Source organism: Choloepus didactylus, chromosome 2 (assembly GCF_015220235.1).
Source record: "Choloepus didactylus isolate mChoDid1 chromosome 2, mChoDid1.pri, whole genome shotgun sequence".
Lineage (NCBI taxonomy): Eukaryota > Metazoa > Chordata > Mammalia > Pilosa > Megalonychidae > Choloepus > Choloepus didactylus.
In genome coordinates this window covers 183,470,236-183,484,530 of record NC_051308.1, presented here as the reverse complement: position 1 = coordinate 183,484,530, position 14,295 = coordinate 183,470,236, and the positions used below count along the sequence as shown (strand labels likewise).

Sequence of the window (14,295 nt, the reverse complement as noted above, 5' to 3'; positions counted from 1 at the left end):
AAAACATGCACATATCTAGTAAGAAAATACAAAAAGTAAAAACACACTTCTCAAATTGCCTCAGACCAAAAATGAAATCGCAAGTTTTATATTTGATAAAAAAGTAAAAAGTTCAGAATGATTTCTTTCAATTTTTCACTATTATCAAAAACTACTGCTCAGGTTTGCCATTAACATAAATCATTTATAATATTAAATATGCAGTCAATTTTTTTTCAAGAACAAGGGAATTTTCCTTCAAAGTCAATGCACAGATGAGAAGCATATTTTGAGGCATCATGCAGTATTATCAAGCAACTAGACTTAACTAAGAAAAACCTAATCAACTAAGTTATAACAAATTTCATACTTTGCAACACAGTAAAAATTAAAATGGTTTTTTGCTTCTGACATTTAATCTTAAAGCATGGGGATTAATTTTCAAAAATGATTCACATTTAATTTCGACAAATTATAAGTCTTTCTGTCCCATGATTATGGAAAAAAATGACATGATAGTAAATACTAAATGCTAAATGTAAATGATACAATAGCTACACTTTAAACCAAAAGCAAATAGAAAACTGTGAGTGTTTTTTGCCATATGAAAATTTTTAAAATTCCTACTAAATATGTGCTATCCCTAAAGTAGAAACTGCTATAAAAGCCATCAATTGAATAAGCAGCAGGCACTTAAATAATGACAGGGGATATAAGGAGAAAAGAAAGAGGAGATAGGAAATAGGAAGAGAAAGCATTACTGGTGTAACTGGTGGTATTCATGCATAGTAGTTATGTGCTAAGTAAACAAAAATACAGACTTTTTAATGATTAAAAAAGCAAGCCACTGAAATCATAGTTTATACTAAAAAGTAATGTTCTAAAGGGAAATATCAGCAGCCAATAAAGAAACCTCTAATGTAAACGCCACCTGTGTTGATTCTGTACTTGGACTGGGGTTGGATCCCCATGGGGCAGCTTTTGGACCACCAGTGTTAACCCAGGAATTGGAGCGATCTAAACCCTAAGCATATAATAGAAAGCAGTTGGAAAGGAAAGAAATATTACATGTTGCATGCCATAAATTAATTCTTAAAGAAATCCAGATTTTCCATTGCAAACATGTTTTTCATTAGTACTGTTAAAGCAATCAAAATCTGTAGGCAACTATACAGTATTAGTTCACACAAATTATCTTATTACATAGCACATTTTTTTAGAAAAATCACCAAGAGCATCAAGGATAACATTTAAAGGTAATTCCTCTTTATATAAAGGCATCACCATAAAGTACCAATGACTAAACTTTCTGCAGTGCTATACCACAGCCTTTAAAGATGGTATAAGGTAGGTAACAGATAATTTTCTCTGAATCTAACCAGGTTTTAAAGGAGAAAATGGAAGAAGAAAAACATTCCCATTCTTTTCTAGAAGAATCAACCCAAAATAGATCAAAGTCCTAAGTATGAGAGCCAGAACAATCAAACTTCTAGAAGTAAACTTAGGGCAGCATCTTCAGGACACTGTATTAGGCAATGGTTTCTTAGACTTTGCAACCAAATCACAAGTTACAAAATAAAACAAAACAAAACAAAACAAAACAAAAAAACAGATAAATGGGACCTCATCAAAACTACAAACGTTTGTGCCTCAAAGGACTTTATCATGAAAGAAAAATGACAACCTATGCAATGGGAGAAAATATTTGCAAACCACATATCTGATAAGGGCTTAATATCCAGAATATATAAAGAAATCCTTCAATTTAACAACAAAAAGACATTCAATGTTAAAAAGGCAAAAAACTTGAATAGATAGATATCTCTCCAAAGATCTTCAAATGGCCAAAAAGCACAGGAAAAGATGCTCAATATCATTAGCCATTAGGGAAATGCAAATGAAAACCACCATATACCATTTCATACCCACTAGAATGGCTACTATTTAAAAAAACAAAAATACAAATGTTGGAGAAGGTGTGGTGAAACAGGAACACTCATTCATTACTGGTGGGAATGTAAAATGGTGCAGTCACTGTGGAAGACAGTTTGATGGTTTCTCAGAAGTAAAGTATAGAATTACCATGACTTGGCAATCCCACTGCTAGGTATATACCTCAAAGAATTTAAAGCAGGGACTCTAATAGATTATTTTCACACCCATGTTCATAGCAGTATTATTTACTGTTGCCAAAAGATGGAGTAACCCAAGTGTCCATCAACAGATGAACGGATAAACAAAATGTGGTATATACATATGATGGAATGGTATTCAGCTATAAGAAGGAATGAAGTTCTGATGCATTCAACAACACAGATGAACCTTGGGGACATTATGTTGAGTGAAATAAGCTACATAGAAAAGGAGAAATATTGTACAATCTCACTGTTATGAACTAATTATAATAAGCAAGCTCATAAAGTTCAAATCTAGAATATAAGTTACCAGAAGATAGCCTGGGGTTAGAGAATGGGGAGCTGATGCTGAACTTGTACAGAATTTCTCTTTAGGCTGATGGTAAAGGTTTGGAAATGGATGGTGGTGATGGTAGCATATTACTGTGAGTGTAATCAACAGCACTGAACTGTATAGCTGAATGTGTTTAAAAGAGGAAACTTCAGAATATATATATATTATTAGAATAAAAATTAAAAGATAAAACAGGATGTACAGCACAGTGAATACTATTGCAGATGATGAACTACACTTAATAGTACAAGTATAAGAATGTTATTTCATCAGTTATAACAAATATATGACACTAATACAAGGTAGTAATAATACAGTGACATTTGGGAAAAATATTCCTAATATAAATAATGGATGACAGACAGAACTATTTTAATAATCTTTCATCAACTGTAACAAAGGTATAACTACCATTTAAAAAAAACAAGTACAATTTAAAAACAAGTGCTATTATCAATAGTAACAAATGTTCCACACCAGCGCAAGGTGTTAGTGGTGGGGTGGTTTATGGGAACCCTGTATTTTATGCATGATTATTTTGTAAACTCACAACTTGTCCAATTAAAAAAAAAAAAAAAAGGTACTAGAATAAAAAATAAAAAAAAAAAAAAATCCCTGGAACAGCACAACACAATGAACCCTAAGTCAAACCATGGAATATAGTTAATATTACAATTATAAAAATGTGCTTTCATCAGTTGAAACAAATGTATCACACTAATGCAGGTGTCAACAATAGAGTGATATATGGGAATCCTGTATTTTATGCATGATTGTTCTGTAAACCCACCACTTCTCTAATATTTTTTTTAATTTGTAATTTTAGATAAACAAATAAAAACATAAAATATATCCTGATATAGTAGAAGGGCAAACAAAAACATAATACAATTTATTAAAGAAGTGGTTTATCCTCGCTATGGATACTCAATGCTTACTAATATTCATTCATTGGGACAAATATTTATTGAGCACCTTAATATGTTTGGCATTATTGTAGGTGCTTTGTTTATAACAGTGAACAAATATCTTTGCCTTCATGGAGTTTCTACAGTCTAATAAAGGGAAACAAATACTAAAAAAAAAAACAAAACATAATGAATAATTCATATGCTATATTAAAAGATAGTGCTATGAGGAGAAAAAACAGAATAAGGGGATTCCAAGTCCCAGAGTCAAGACTGGGGAAAAGGAGGCACTGGTTATACATTTAAATAAGGTATTCAGAGTAGACCTCATTGGGAAGATGACCCTCTGAGAAAAGATTTAAAGTAGGTAAGGGAGTTAGTCATAGGAGGATTTCGCTTAGAGGAATGATATAATCTGACTTAAGTTTTTAAAGCAATATTCTGGTTGGTATGTTGTGAATAGCCTGCAGGAGGGTAGAGGTAGAAGCAGGGAGACTATCTGAAAGGCTATCACAATCATTCAGAAGAGAAGATGGTAGCTCAGACCAAGACAGTGGTAGGAGAGGCTCTTCCTTTAAAATATATCCAAATCTGTACAAAATAATTTAGAAAAGAAACTGAGTTTAGAATAGAGAGATTTATACTGGAAATACAATTTTGTGAATCATCAGCATATAATGGTATTTAAAGCCAGGGGACTTGATAAGATCACTACATGAGTGAGTGATAAAAAGAACAGTGAAGATAAGTGAGGGAAGAAAGAGAAATAAGACAGAGATCTGGGGTACTTCCAGATTAAAAGATCTTTTCTGAAAGGAAGCATCTACTAAGGAGACTGAAAAAAGATCTAGTGAAGAAAAAGGAAAACCAAAAAGTGTAGTGGCCCAGAAGCCAAGTAAAAAGGATAGGCCAAGGAGAAAGAATTTAAATCTGTCAAAAGCCACTACTAGGTAAAATAAGCTGAATTCTGAGAATTAGCCAGCGGACTTAGCAACATGGAAAGAACTAGGGACATTAACAAGGGCAGTTTTAGTGGGAGGTGGGAGGAATATCTGATTTAAGTTGGGTTAAAAGAATTGGAGTAAAAGAATTTGTGATATCAAGTACAGAGACCTCTTTTACAGAATTCTACCACGAAACATACCAGAGAAATAGTGAAGAAACTAGCAGCAGAAATACTGGAGAGGATTTTTTCAAACGGAAGAAATAATAGCATATCTGTATGTAGATAGGAATGACCCTGTAAATAGGGAGAAACAGAACAACTGCTGGAGTGAGGATCTTAAGTAGATGCAAGGGAGGGAGAGCCTGGGTACAGGTAGTAGGAATGGATTAAAAGAATGAATTATCTATAGCAACAGGCAGAAAGGCGCAGTATTAAGTGGTAGATAATAGATGGAAGTAGGTAAGTAGATATGGTGGTAAAAGTCTGTGAAAGTTTATTCTGATGGCTTTGATTTTCTCAATGAAGTTGGAGATAATGTGACAAGGAAGAGTTGGGAGGTTTGAGGTAAGAACAGAAGGCATGGAATAGTTATGTATGAGAGTGGGAAAGTAAACAGAATACGGAAATACAGTATTACTGTATGACAGCATTAAGGGATCTCTTGAAGTTCATTGTCTTGAATTTCAAATGAGACCAGTTATCATGGTTTTTCCTAAGCCATGTTCAACTGTGCAGGTGCCGACACGGTACAATCAATTCAGTTTAACTATGGTTTGAGGTTTAGCTAAGCAAGTAAACTGAAGTAAGAGAAGGATAAAAGGACTGAGGTTTGGTTATAATGAGAAATTATAATGACTGATCCCCCTTAAGCTACTTAAGGAGCAACAGACAACATTACGGGGGTGAGGAATAACAAAAAGGTAGTAGGATCAAGAGATTGGAGGTTGTAGGGGAGTAAAGGAATTGTCAGAGTTGGGGCACTAGAAGGGAAAATAGGAGATAATGGTCAGAGAACAAGATGAGTGAATTTGAGATTATGAGGGTTAAAGTTATTGGTAACGACAAGATCTAGGGTATAACTGTGCCAGTTTGAATGTATTATGTCCCCCAAAACGCCATTATCTTTGATGTAATCTTGTGTGGGCGGATGTATCAGTGTTAATTAGATTGTAATTCTGTGAGTGTTACCATGGAGATGCGACCCACCCAACTGTGGGTGATGCCTCTGACTGGATAATTTCCATGGAGGTGTGGTCCCGCCCATTCAGTGTGGGCCTTCGTTAGTTTACTTAGTTTACTTCATTAGGCTCAGACAGAAGGAGCGGGCTTGCTACAGTCAAGAGGGACACTTTGAAGAACACACTGGAACTGAGAGAGGAGCTTCAGCTTACAAAGACATTTGGAGATGGCCTTTGAAAGCAGACTTTTGATCCAGAGAAGCTAAGAGAGGACAAACACCCAAAAGCAACTAAGAGTGACATCTTTGAGGAGCTGAAACCTAGAGAGGAACGTCCTGGGAGAAAGCCATTTTGCAAGCAGAACTCTGGAACAGACACAGGCCATGTGCCTTCCCAGCTAACAGAGGTTTTCCAGATGCCACTGGCCATCCTCCAGTGAAGGTACCCAATTGTTTATGTGTTACCTTGGACACTTTATGGCCTGAAGACTGTAACTGTGTAACCAAATAAACCCCCTTTTATGAAAGCCAATCCATTTCTGGTGTTTTGCATTCCAGCAGCATTAGCAAACTAGAACAATGACTATGGAATTCAGGCAGAATGGACGACATGATCATTAGAAGGGAAGAGTGTCTTGAGTCACCAGGCCAATAAATGTAGAATGAATAAAGAATAGATATAAATAAACTTCAGATCCCTTCCACATGTACAATGAAATAAAATTCTACGCCATCTGTGATTAATCGTATGTGTCAACTTGGCTAGGTTATGGTGTCCATTTGTTTGGTCAAGCCATGACTGGCCTGATTGTTTTGTGAGGATATTTCATGGATTTAAATCATCAGTCAGTGAAATGCATCTACAGCTGAATACATCTACAATCAACAAATGGCATTGCCTTCAGCAATGAGAGAAGTCTCATCCAATCAGGTGAAGGCCTTAAAAGAACTGATGATTTCATCAGTCAGAAGAATTTCTATCTTATTTCATCCTATCAGCTTCTCCTGGGAAACTCAACAAAACCATTTTTGGAATTCAAAGCTTGGTTGTTTCCCTGGAGAACACTGACTAATATACCATTATTATTAAGGATTACGACTAAATGACAGTAGAAAAAGGAAGTTAGGTATCAAAACTTCTACAACAAAAAAGAGAAAATATAAAAACCATTTAAATAAAACTTGATGTTGGACAAGGCTATTCTGATCTTGTGACAAGTTTCTCACAAGTAAGTATATGGAGATATATATATCAATCATAATGTCCCATTTTGAGAACTACTTGAAAAAAGGAAAAAATCATTCTAACATATGTAGACATCCTTTTTCTAAAACTTGATGTTATAATTTATCAAACACCTCGTATAAAGGACAATTCTGGAATCACAGTAAATGGGCATAATGTAAATCTTATAGAAATTAACAGATATTTTAAAAGTAGAACATTGAAGAAAATGCTATCTAAAGCTCTTGATGGGAAAATTCTAACTCACAAATCAGATTTATTCTATTGAAGAGCTATGTTTTACAGTATATAAGTAATGCTGAGTTCTCCATTATAATGAGAGATGATTGAGAATGAAAACAAGAATAAACCCATCCTAGCCAGCTGACACACATGGAAATATATGTTCAAAAAAATGCCTTCTCTTTTGTAATTGCCATATTACTCCGGTTACTTTGCAGTATAATTCATCTGTACCACATTCTTTCAGGGAGTTCACAAAATGTAAAAATTGTTCAGAGAAACACCCATATGTTATTTAAATTACTAGGCTACAAAAAAATATTTTTGATCTGTGAGGAATTACAAATTACTAAAAAATCAGCAACACTTAAATTCATCAGAAGCTTCTAAATGTAGAACTTCTATAACTATACGAACAGATATGTGTAGTTCTGATGTTTTTGATCAATGTTCAAGTATTTCATGTAACAAACAAAAACTCAGATCTTTAAAAGTTTGATTACAGTTCAGGCTAATGGTTAAACACAGACCCTGAAATATTCATTAATTCTTCTTCATATCCTAATTAGCAGTCTAAAATGTCAAAGAAAAATTGGCTGTAATTCTTTAACAATATCTACCTTCTTTCAAACAGCAAAAATAAGTATGAAATGATTTGGCCAAAACACAAATGTGACCTGATTTCTTGGCCTCAGTTTTTACTGTGCTTAAACACTTGCTTAAACTTTGAGTCATTTTTATACTTCATATATAGAATGGTAATACATATAAATACATATTTATATCTATATATATTTAAGAACATGTAAATCCCTAATAACAGGTAACAGAGATGGATGCTTCAAATAAAACATAGCTGAACCTTATACTAGCTGGCCTTTCCCTGTTGTTTGGGATTATCATTTACCATCATTAAATAAACCATACTTTTCCATCCTTGTACAGAATTTTCCAGGTGAAATGTGGTTCCACTACTAATCAAGGCTAATAATTGTTTTTGATACTTTTGGAGAAACAGGGATTCATATTTTAAATTAATGATGACATTTTGCTTCTACACAGCAGTCATATATGTTTCTTTTTTTAATTCTATAGAAAATTCATCTAGCCATTTTTCAATGATAGAGTATCAGGTAAACAAAAGTAAGTAAGTAAGGATCAAAAGTGATTCTGAACAAACTTTAAAATTTGGCAGGCAGTTTTTAACAGAATGCAAACCAGTTTGTAATAGCAAGTACATTTAACAGAAATTCAAAATACTTAGTATTTACTAACAGAATACGGATGTATAATTTATTGCTTATTCCTAACTCAAATACATTTCAAAATAAAGAATCAATTAGAACATTGTACATTTTTCTTATGCTCATAAACTGAAAACCAAATTTATAGACACATATTTCAGTTTACCTTACTGCCGATGATTGATCGTACTTCATCATCTGGTGATGTGGGAGTCCCAGATATATCTGGATTACTATTACTAAGGCTCCGGGAGCGATTTAAATTAAGGCTTGCAGGTCTCACAGCAGATCTAGCCATTGTGGCATAATGCACTGATCCTCCCAAACCCCCAGGACCTAGAGTTGCATATAAAATAACACACAATTAAAATTATTCAGTAAAGGCCCGAAAAAAAATCTCTGCCACTTTACAAAATTCCACAAAGATCATGAATTGCCAATGTTTCTAAATGAAAAATGTTAAGAAGTAAAAAAAAAAAAACATTTAAGACCTAATGATAGCAATGCAAAGATACTCTATTTTACAGCAGCTGATAAACCCATATGAATTATAAATAAATTATTATCTCTTCAATTTTTCTGGATTATATATTACATGTACAATATAAAACAAAGTAAATAGGAAACACACACACACACACCACTTTCATGTAGATATAGGTGTATCTGGGAACCAAAATGCGCCAGCTTTTCCCTTTTTCCCACACCCCTCCTGCTCTGCCCCTTAATACTCAGTCACTAGAGGGCAAGCCAGTTTACTGTCTACATCAGCCAATTTACTGTCTACATCTCTGAAATGAGACTATGCTTTATTTCTCTATCTTAATCATGTTAACAAAATGGCATCTTCATGATAAACATACAAAAAGCTCAAGATAATTCTAAGAGCCAGGTTATATCAAAATCAACAAATCTTTTTGCCTGATTAAAATCAAGCATGACAGCATCTTTAAAACATAAAAATGCCCAGCACTGTAAATGGGAGGCTGAGACTTCCTATAATTATGTCCAACAGGCACCTCTAGGGAACTTCTTTTGTTGCTCAAATGTCACTTTTCTCTATCTAAGCCCAACTCAGCAAATAAATTCATCAACACTTCCCCCCCGCCCTCCACGAGGGACAGGACTCCCAGGAGAATGAATCTCCCTGGAGATGCAGGACATGACTCCCAGGAATGAGCCTGGCCCTGGCAGCAAGGGATTGAAAATGCCTACTTGACCAACACGGGGAAAAAGAAAGGTAACAAGCTGAGGATACAGTGGCTGAGAGATCCCAAAGAGAGTTGAGAGGCTATCCTGGATGTTTCCCTTATGAAAGCTCCAGCTAGGCATCCCAAATGGCCATAGTATGCAATGCCCTTAACAAAAGTATTCCCCGAATACCTAGGTCCCTACCTGAGATTCTATAAAAGATCCACTCACTAAGTTTTATCTCTCAGAAACTGAAATCCACCAGAGTATTCCCATGCCAGACAAGTCCTAAAACCCAGATCTGACAGAGTCTTTAAGAACAACAATCAGATGCAGCCCTCCCCTTCCCCATACTGTTGACACCCCTTTCCAATATGAACAAGTTAGGGTGCTCACTGCCTAGACATCCCTGAAGATGGAGAAAGCGATTGAGAGAAAGGGTTAGCAACAAATAAGATAAGATTTAACAAAAGTCTATGAATACTGAAACTTTATATAAATATATATATATATATATTAGATGCTGGGGTGTTGGAATAGCTGGAAGGAACAATGTGTGACATGGTGGAACTTTAACCTATAATATTCTTGAAATTTGCTCTATAGCTACTCATTGAATTGTGCTTTGAAAGTCTTCACCTTTCTGTATATACCCTATATTTCATAATAAGGAAAGAGCTGAAACTGTGGAACTTTAACCTATAACCATTTTTTAAATTACCTATATAACTGCTTGTTGAGCTGCACATCAAAAGTTAACACCTTTCTGTATATATATTTTACAATAATGGAAGTAGCTGAAGTTGTGGAACTGTGACCCATGACATTCTTTGAAATTTCCTCTCTAACTACTTGTTAAATCATACTTTGAAAGTTATCACTGCTATGTATACATGTTAAAGTTCACAATAAAAAACGCATTAAAAAATGCCCAGCAATTATAACCACAATCTATTCCATTTTTACATGTAGAAATCTTTCTAAATGTCATATTTGCAAATGGTATATACCTGCCAACCTATTAATTTATACAGTCTTCCATGCTGACATGTAAAAAGATGTTTTGCAAAATCTGTGGAATTCTAATAGTGTACTGAACGAAATAGTAAATGAAGGAGCTGTTACATATACTCCACAATCACACACTCAGATCCTCAAATACTATCATTTAAAAAATCAAGACAGGAAATTATGAACCAGAATGTAAGTCAATTGCTTCTCTTTTTGCAATTAAGTAAAAAAATAAAGTGAGCTAAAATACAGTCAGGTTACTATTATGCCTAATTTACATAATGAATTTCATAATTATGTGTCACCCTAAATAACATTGCTAATAGCTGGAAAAGGGCACTTACCATAATCATTAGTGATGAATGATGGTTCATGAAGACAAATATGTGAAAAGGTTAAAAGGTATGTACAATATAATGATTAGTTAGCTGACTGAACAACTAAAGAGGTATTCAAAATTATGACATCCCCATCATGACCACTACCACTACTGCCAATGTAGTGGCAGTAGTAAGGCAAGTAACTTCTTTGTGCTCTACTGAAAAAGGTGATTTTATTTTATTTACCATAAAGAGATAAGAACTTTTCTAGAGAAGAATCCCTTATATTGTTGTAGATTTCACAGGGTTATCAGCAAACTACTGAGCCACCATATTTCTTAATACCCAATGGCACTCTGAACAAGAAACAAATGTAGGATCCAATTTATCTTAACAAGGAATGGTAGAATACCTCCGGAGATATAAGAGGTTGTTTTTGAGATTCTTTTCCAAGAATTAATTCAACCAAAATCTCTAAATTGAATTAAAGGAAGCTGTAAAAATAACAATGCCTAGAAATAGAAGCAATTTATCCTTTTAACTCCAACACCTAGCATGCATAGTGCCTGGCACTCAGCAGGAGTTCAGTGAATGCTTGCTATTGAATGAATGAGTCACACTATCAATTAAAAGATTATCTCAATCCTGCCATGAACACATAACCTATGCAAGACAGTTTCATGGTAAAAGAAAAAAAATACCTGGTGATGGTGAATTAGGGTAAGTATTTGGTAGGCGAAAAACATAATAGATGTATGATGCAAGAAGGCTGTTTCTGCCATGCTGGTCATGATTTCCTTCCAAGTTTTTGTGAAGTCTATTTATAATGGATGCCATGGCTTCAAAAGATGCTTGACCTAGGTTAACTTTTAAGAAGGAGGAAAATATTTTTGGTTTAATTTTTTAGACTGTAAGTTCCAAGAAGATCAAGCTTTTGTTATCTGTAAATGCTTAAAAGCATAGTGATTATGCACAGTAAGTATATAAGGATGATATATGATGTTGATTTTAATGACATCTTTCATTAATTGAATCAAAAATGTTTTCTAAACAAAATGAACAGAAAAATCTCATTTTACCAATTTAATATGAAAATTGCATGGGTTTCATTACTCAAAGAACATTGTCCAACAGATACCTAGTATTTGTAAAACAATACACAGCATGTGAATATAAAAAAGAAATCTGTGTAGTATATTACCTTTGAAAAGCAACTTCTCATTTTAAAGACGACACTGAAAACCTAAATATCATATAATGAATACATTATCTCTGTTAAAAAGGTTAAATATATTAATAATAAAAATGCATTATTAAAAATACTAACTTAAGATAATAAGAAAAGGGAATAGTGGATAAGCAATTTGATTGAAATGAGTGAGTTAGTAAAAGGATTGGAAGGGGGCAGGGGAGAAAAGGTAGAATAACAAGCTGAGACAAGAATGTATAGGACCTTAAAATCCAGGCTAAGCTATATCTGCCCAGACATTCAAGTCAGAAATAACAAGAATTTTGCAAAACTATGAAATTTTGGTAGCACGCTGAATAAATGAGTAAACTGAACAGCCACAATGTACTGAACCATTGAGTCTCAGATTCTACGATTTATTTAAACAAGCCAAGAAATTATGAATAAGTACTTAGACCAATTAAAATTCTTAAAAATAAAGTGATCATTTAGGAAGATTAATCTATATATCCTGAACTAGAGAGGAAAGAAGACTAGAGACAGAGAAACCTGAGTGAAGTTTAGCAATTCTACCTGCATTCTTGATAAATTCCTTTTCTTTCCTCATAATAGCTATTCCAAATCATTAGAATCCTTCTCAAAATTCAGGTCTACCCTATTACTTTCTTAGCAAATCTTTTCTCTCACAGAAAAAATGTATAAAGCATGATAGTCCTAGACTTTGTTACAAATTTATCAGAATCTAAAACCACCTTTAACTCCTTTCAAAGGAAGAAGTTTCCCTCACCTACATAAGAATGATCTATCAACTTTCCCTCATCTTATAGACTACTTCATGAATTAACCCTTTCTCACTATTATATCTCATATTTTTCTCCTCTTGCCCCACTAGTTCCCCTCAGCAATAGTAACACTAAAATCAATTCTTATTCCCTACCGAACCCTGCTTCCTCTTTTAACCAAATTTCCTAAAAATGTAGTTTATGTTTCCTGTATTCCTTTCATCATCTACCATTTATTCCTTAATTCCCTGTAATCTGGTTTTCATGCTCATTATTTGACTAAAGCTGTTCTTGTCTATTTCATCAGGGGCATGTCTTAAGTACAGTAGATAAGAGCAGAACTCTGGAGTCAGTCCAAAGCAGGTTCAGATCTTGGCTCTGCCACACTAGCTGAGTGACCTTTGGCAGATTTTTTAAGTGTTAATGTTCATCGCGTTAGTCATTCGTGAAATGGTATTAATAATAATGCCTACCACGTAAGGTTGTTGTGAGGATTTTATACATTAATATAAAGCACACAGCACCATACCTGGTAAGTGCTATGCAAGTGCTTACTATTATTATTAGTATTATTATTTTAATTACATTTAATTACATTCTCCAACAATGCTAACAATTTTTTCTTAAAACCTTCTTCTATGATTTCTTTAACAGTACCTTCCTATCTCTATAATAGCTCTTAAACTACCCTCTCTTTCATCCCTCTGTCACCTGCCTTTATCAGTACCACATCTTTGTATGAAATTCCACAAGTCTCCCAATTTGTCTCCCTACCTCCAGATTTTCTCACTTTCAATGTATCTCCAGACAGCATAGTCATATTTTTCCAATGCAAACTGGGTCATATTACTTCCCTAATTAAGACCAGACCCTTCAAAGGCTAATGATTCTCTAATGAATTATAGTCTGAATTCCCTAAAGTGACATGGAAAACCCTACTTCATCTTCCCCTCCAACATCATCCCCACTCACCAACCCTCCAACTTACAACTGATTATTATATTTTGACACAGTTCAGAAAGCATTTCAGAAAATGCTGGACTGTGTTGTATGGAGCTTCAAAAAGCAACCAGAAGAAGGCCTATGGCTACTTTATTCTGCATTCAAATACCTCTTCATGAATTTCTAACCATCATTCAGTCTTGGCATGTGGATATACCTGTTCACCAGGGAGCGCTTTCTACTCTAATTGCTGCATCAGTGGTTGAGATAAGTCACAAACTATGAAAGCCTTCTGATACAGAAGCACTTACTCCACCAGAGTGTCTTTCAGACCTTACACCATTTTCAAGGTGTTTAATAAGAATAAAACTAAAGTCTTCAAATGTGGTCAGGTCATTTTTAAATGAATTAAAGACGTGTTACTTCTGACGATACTGAAGGCATTGTATGCCTTACAGCTGTCATGAATATTACTATGACTATTAATAAAGGTAAACATAAGCGCTCAAAAGTGAAGGACATTGCAGCCACAGTTCAGAGAAAACTAATGACATTCATGGAAATTACTCTGGAAGAGGACAGCTTTGAAAGATTTCTCTATGAATCATCAACAAAAACTTTGGGTGAACTTTTGAATTCATAACCAAGCAAGCATTTTGGACATGTAAA

General features: G+C 34.2%; 1 protein-coding gene across 7 annotated transcripts in view; it reads right to left on the bottom strand.

Moving 5' to 3' along the window:
• DOCK7 (dedicator of cytokinesis 7) overlaps window positions 1-14,295 on the bottom strand; it is a 325,545-nt gene that overhangs the window by 102,740 nt on the left and 208,510 nt on the right. For 5 of the 7 annotated variants that reach the window (XR_005215342.1, XR_005215344.1, XR_005215343.1 and 2 more), the window contains 3 exons: window positions 11,415-11,579; window positions 8,358-8,527; window positions 911-1,003 (listed from right to left, as the gene is read on the bottom strand). Coding sequence is in view for 1 of the 7 variants with exons in the window: in XM_037827046.1 (XP_037682974.1) it covers window positions 911-1,003; window positions 8,358-8,527; window positions 11,415-11,579 (428 nt within the window). In the remaining 6 variants the exon portion in view is untranslated. The remainder of the gene's footprint in view (window positions 1-910; window positions 1,004-8,357; window positions 8,528-11,414; window positions 11,580-14,295) is intronic. The other 2 variants (XR_005215345.1, XR_005215346.1) reach the window with 1 other exon arrangement.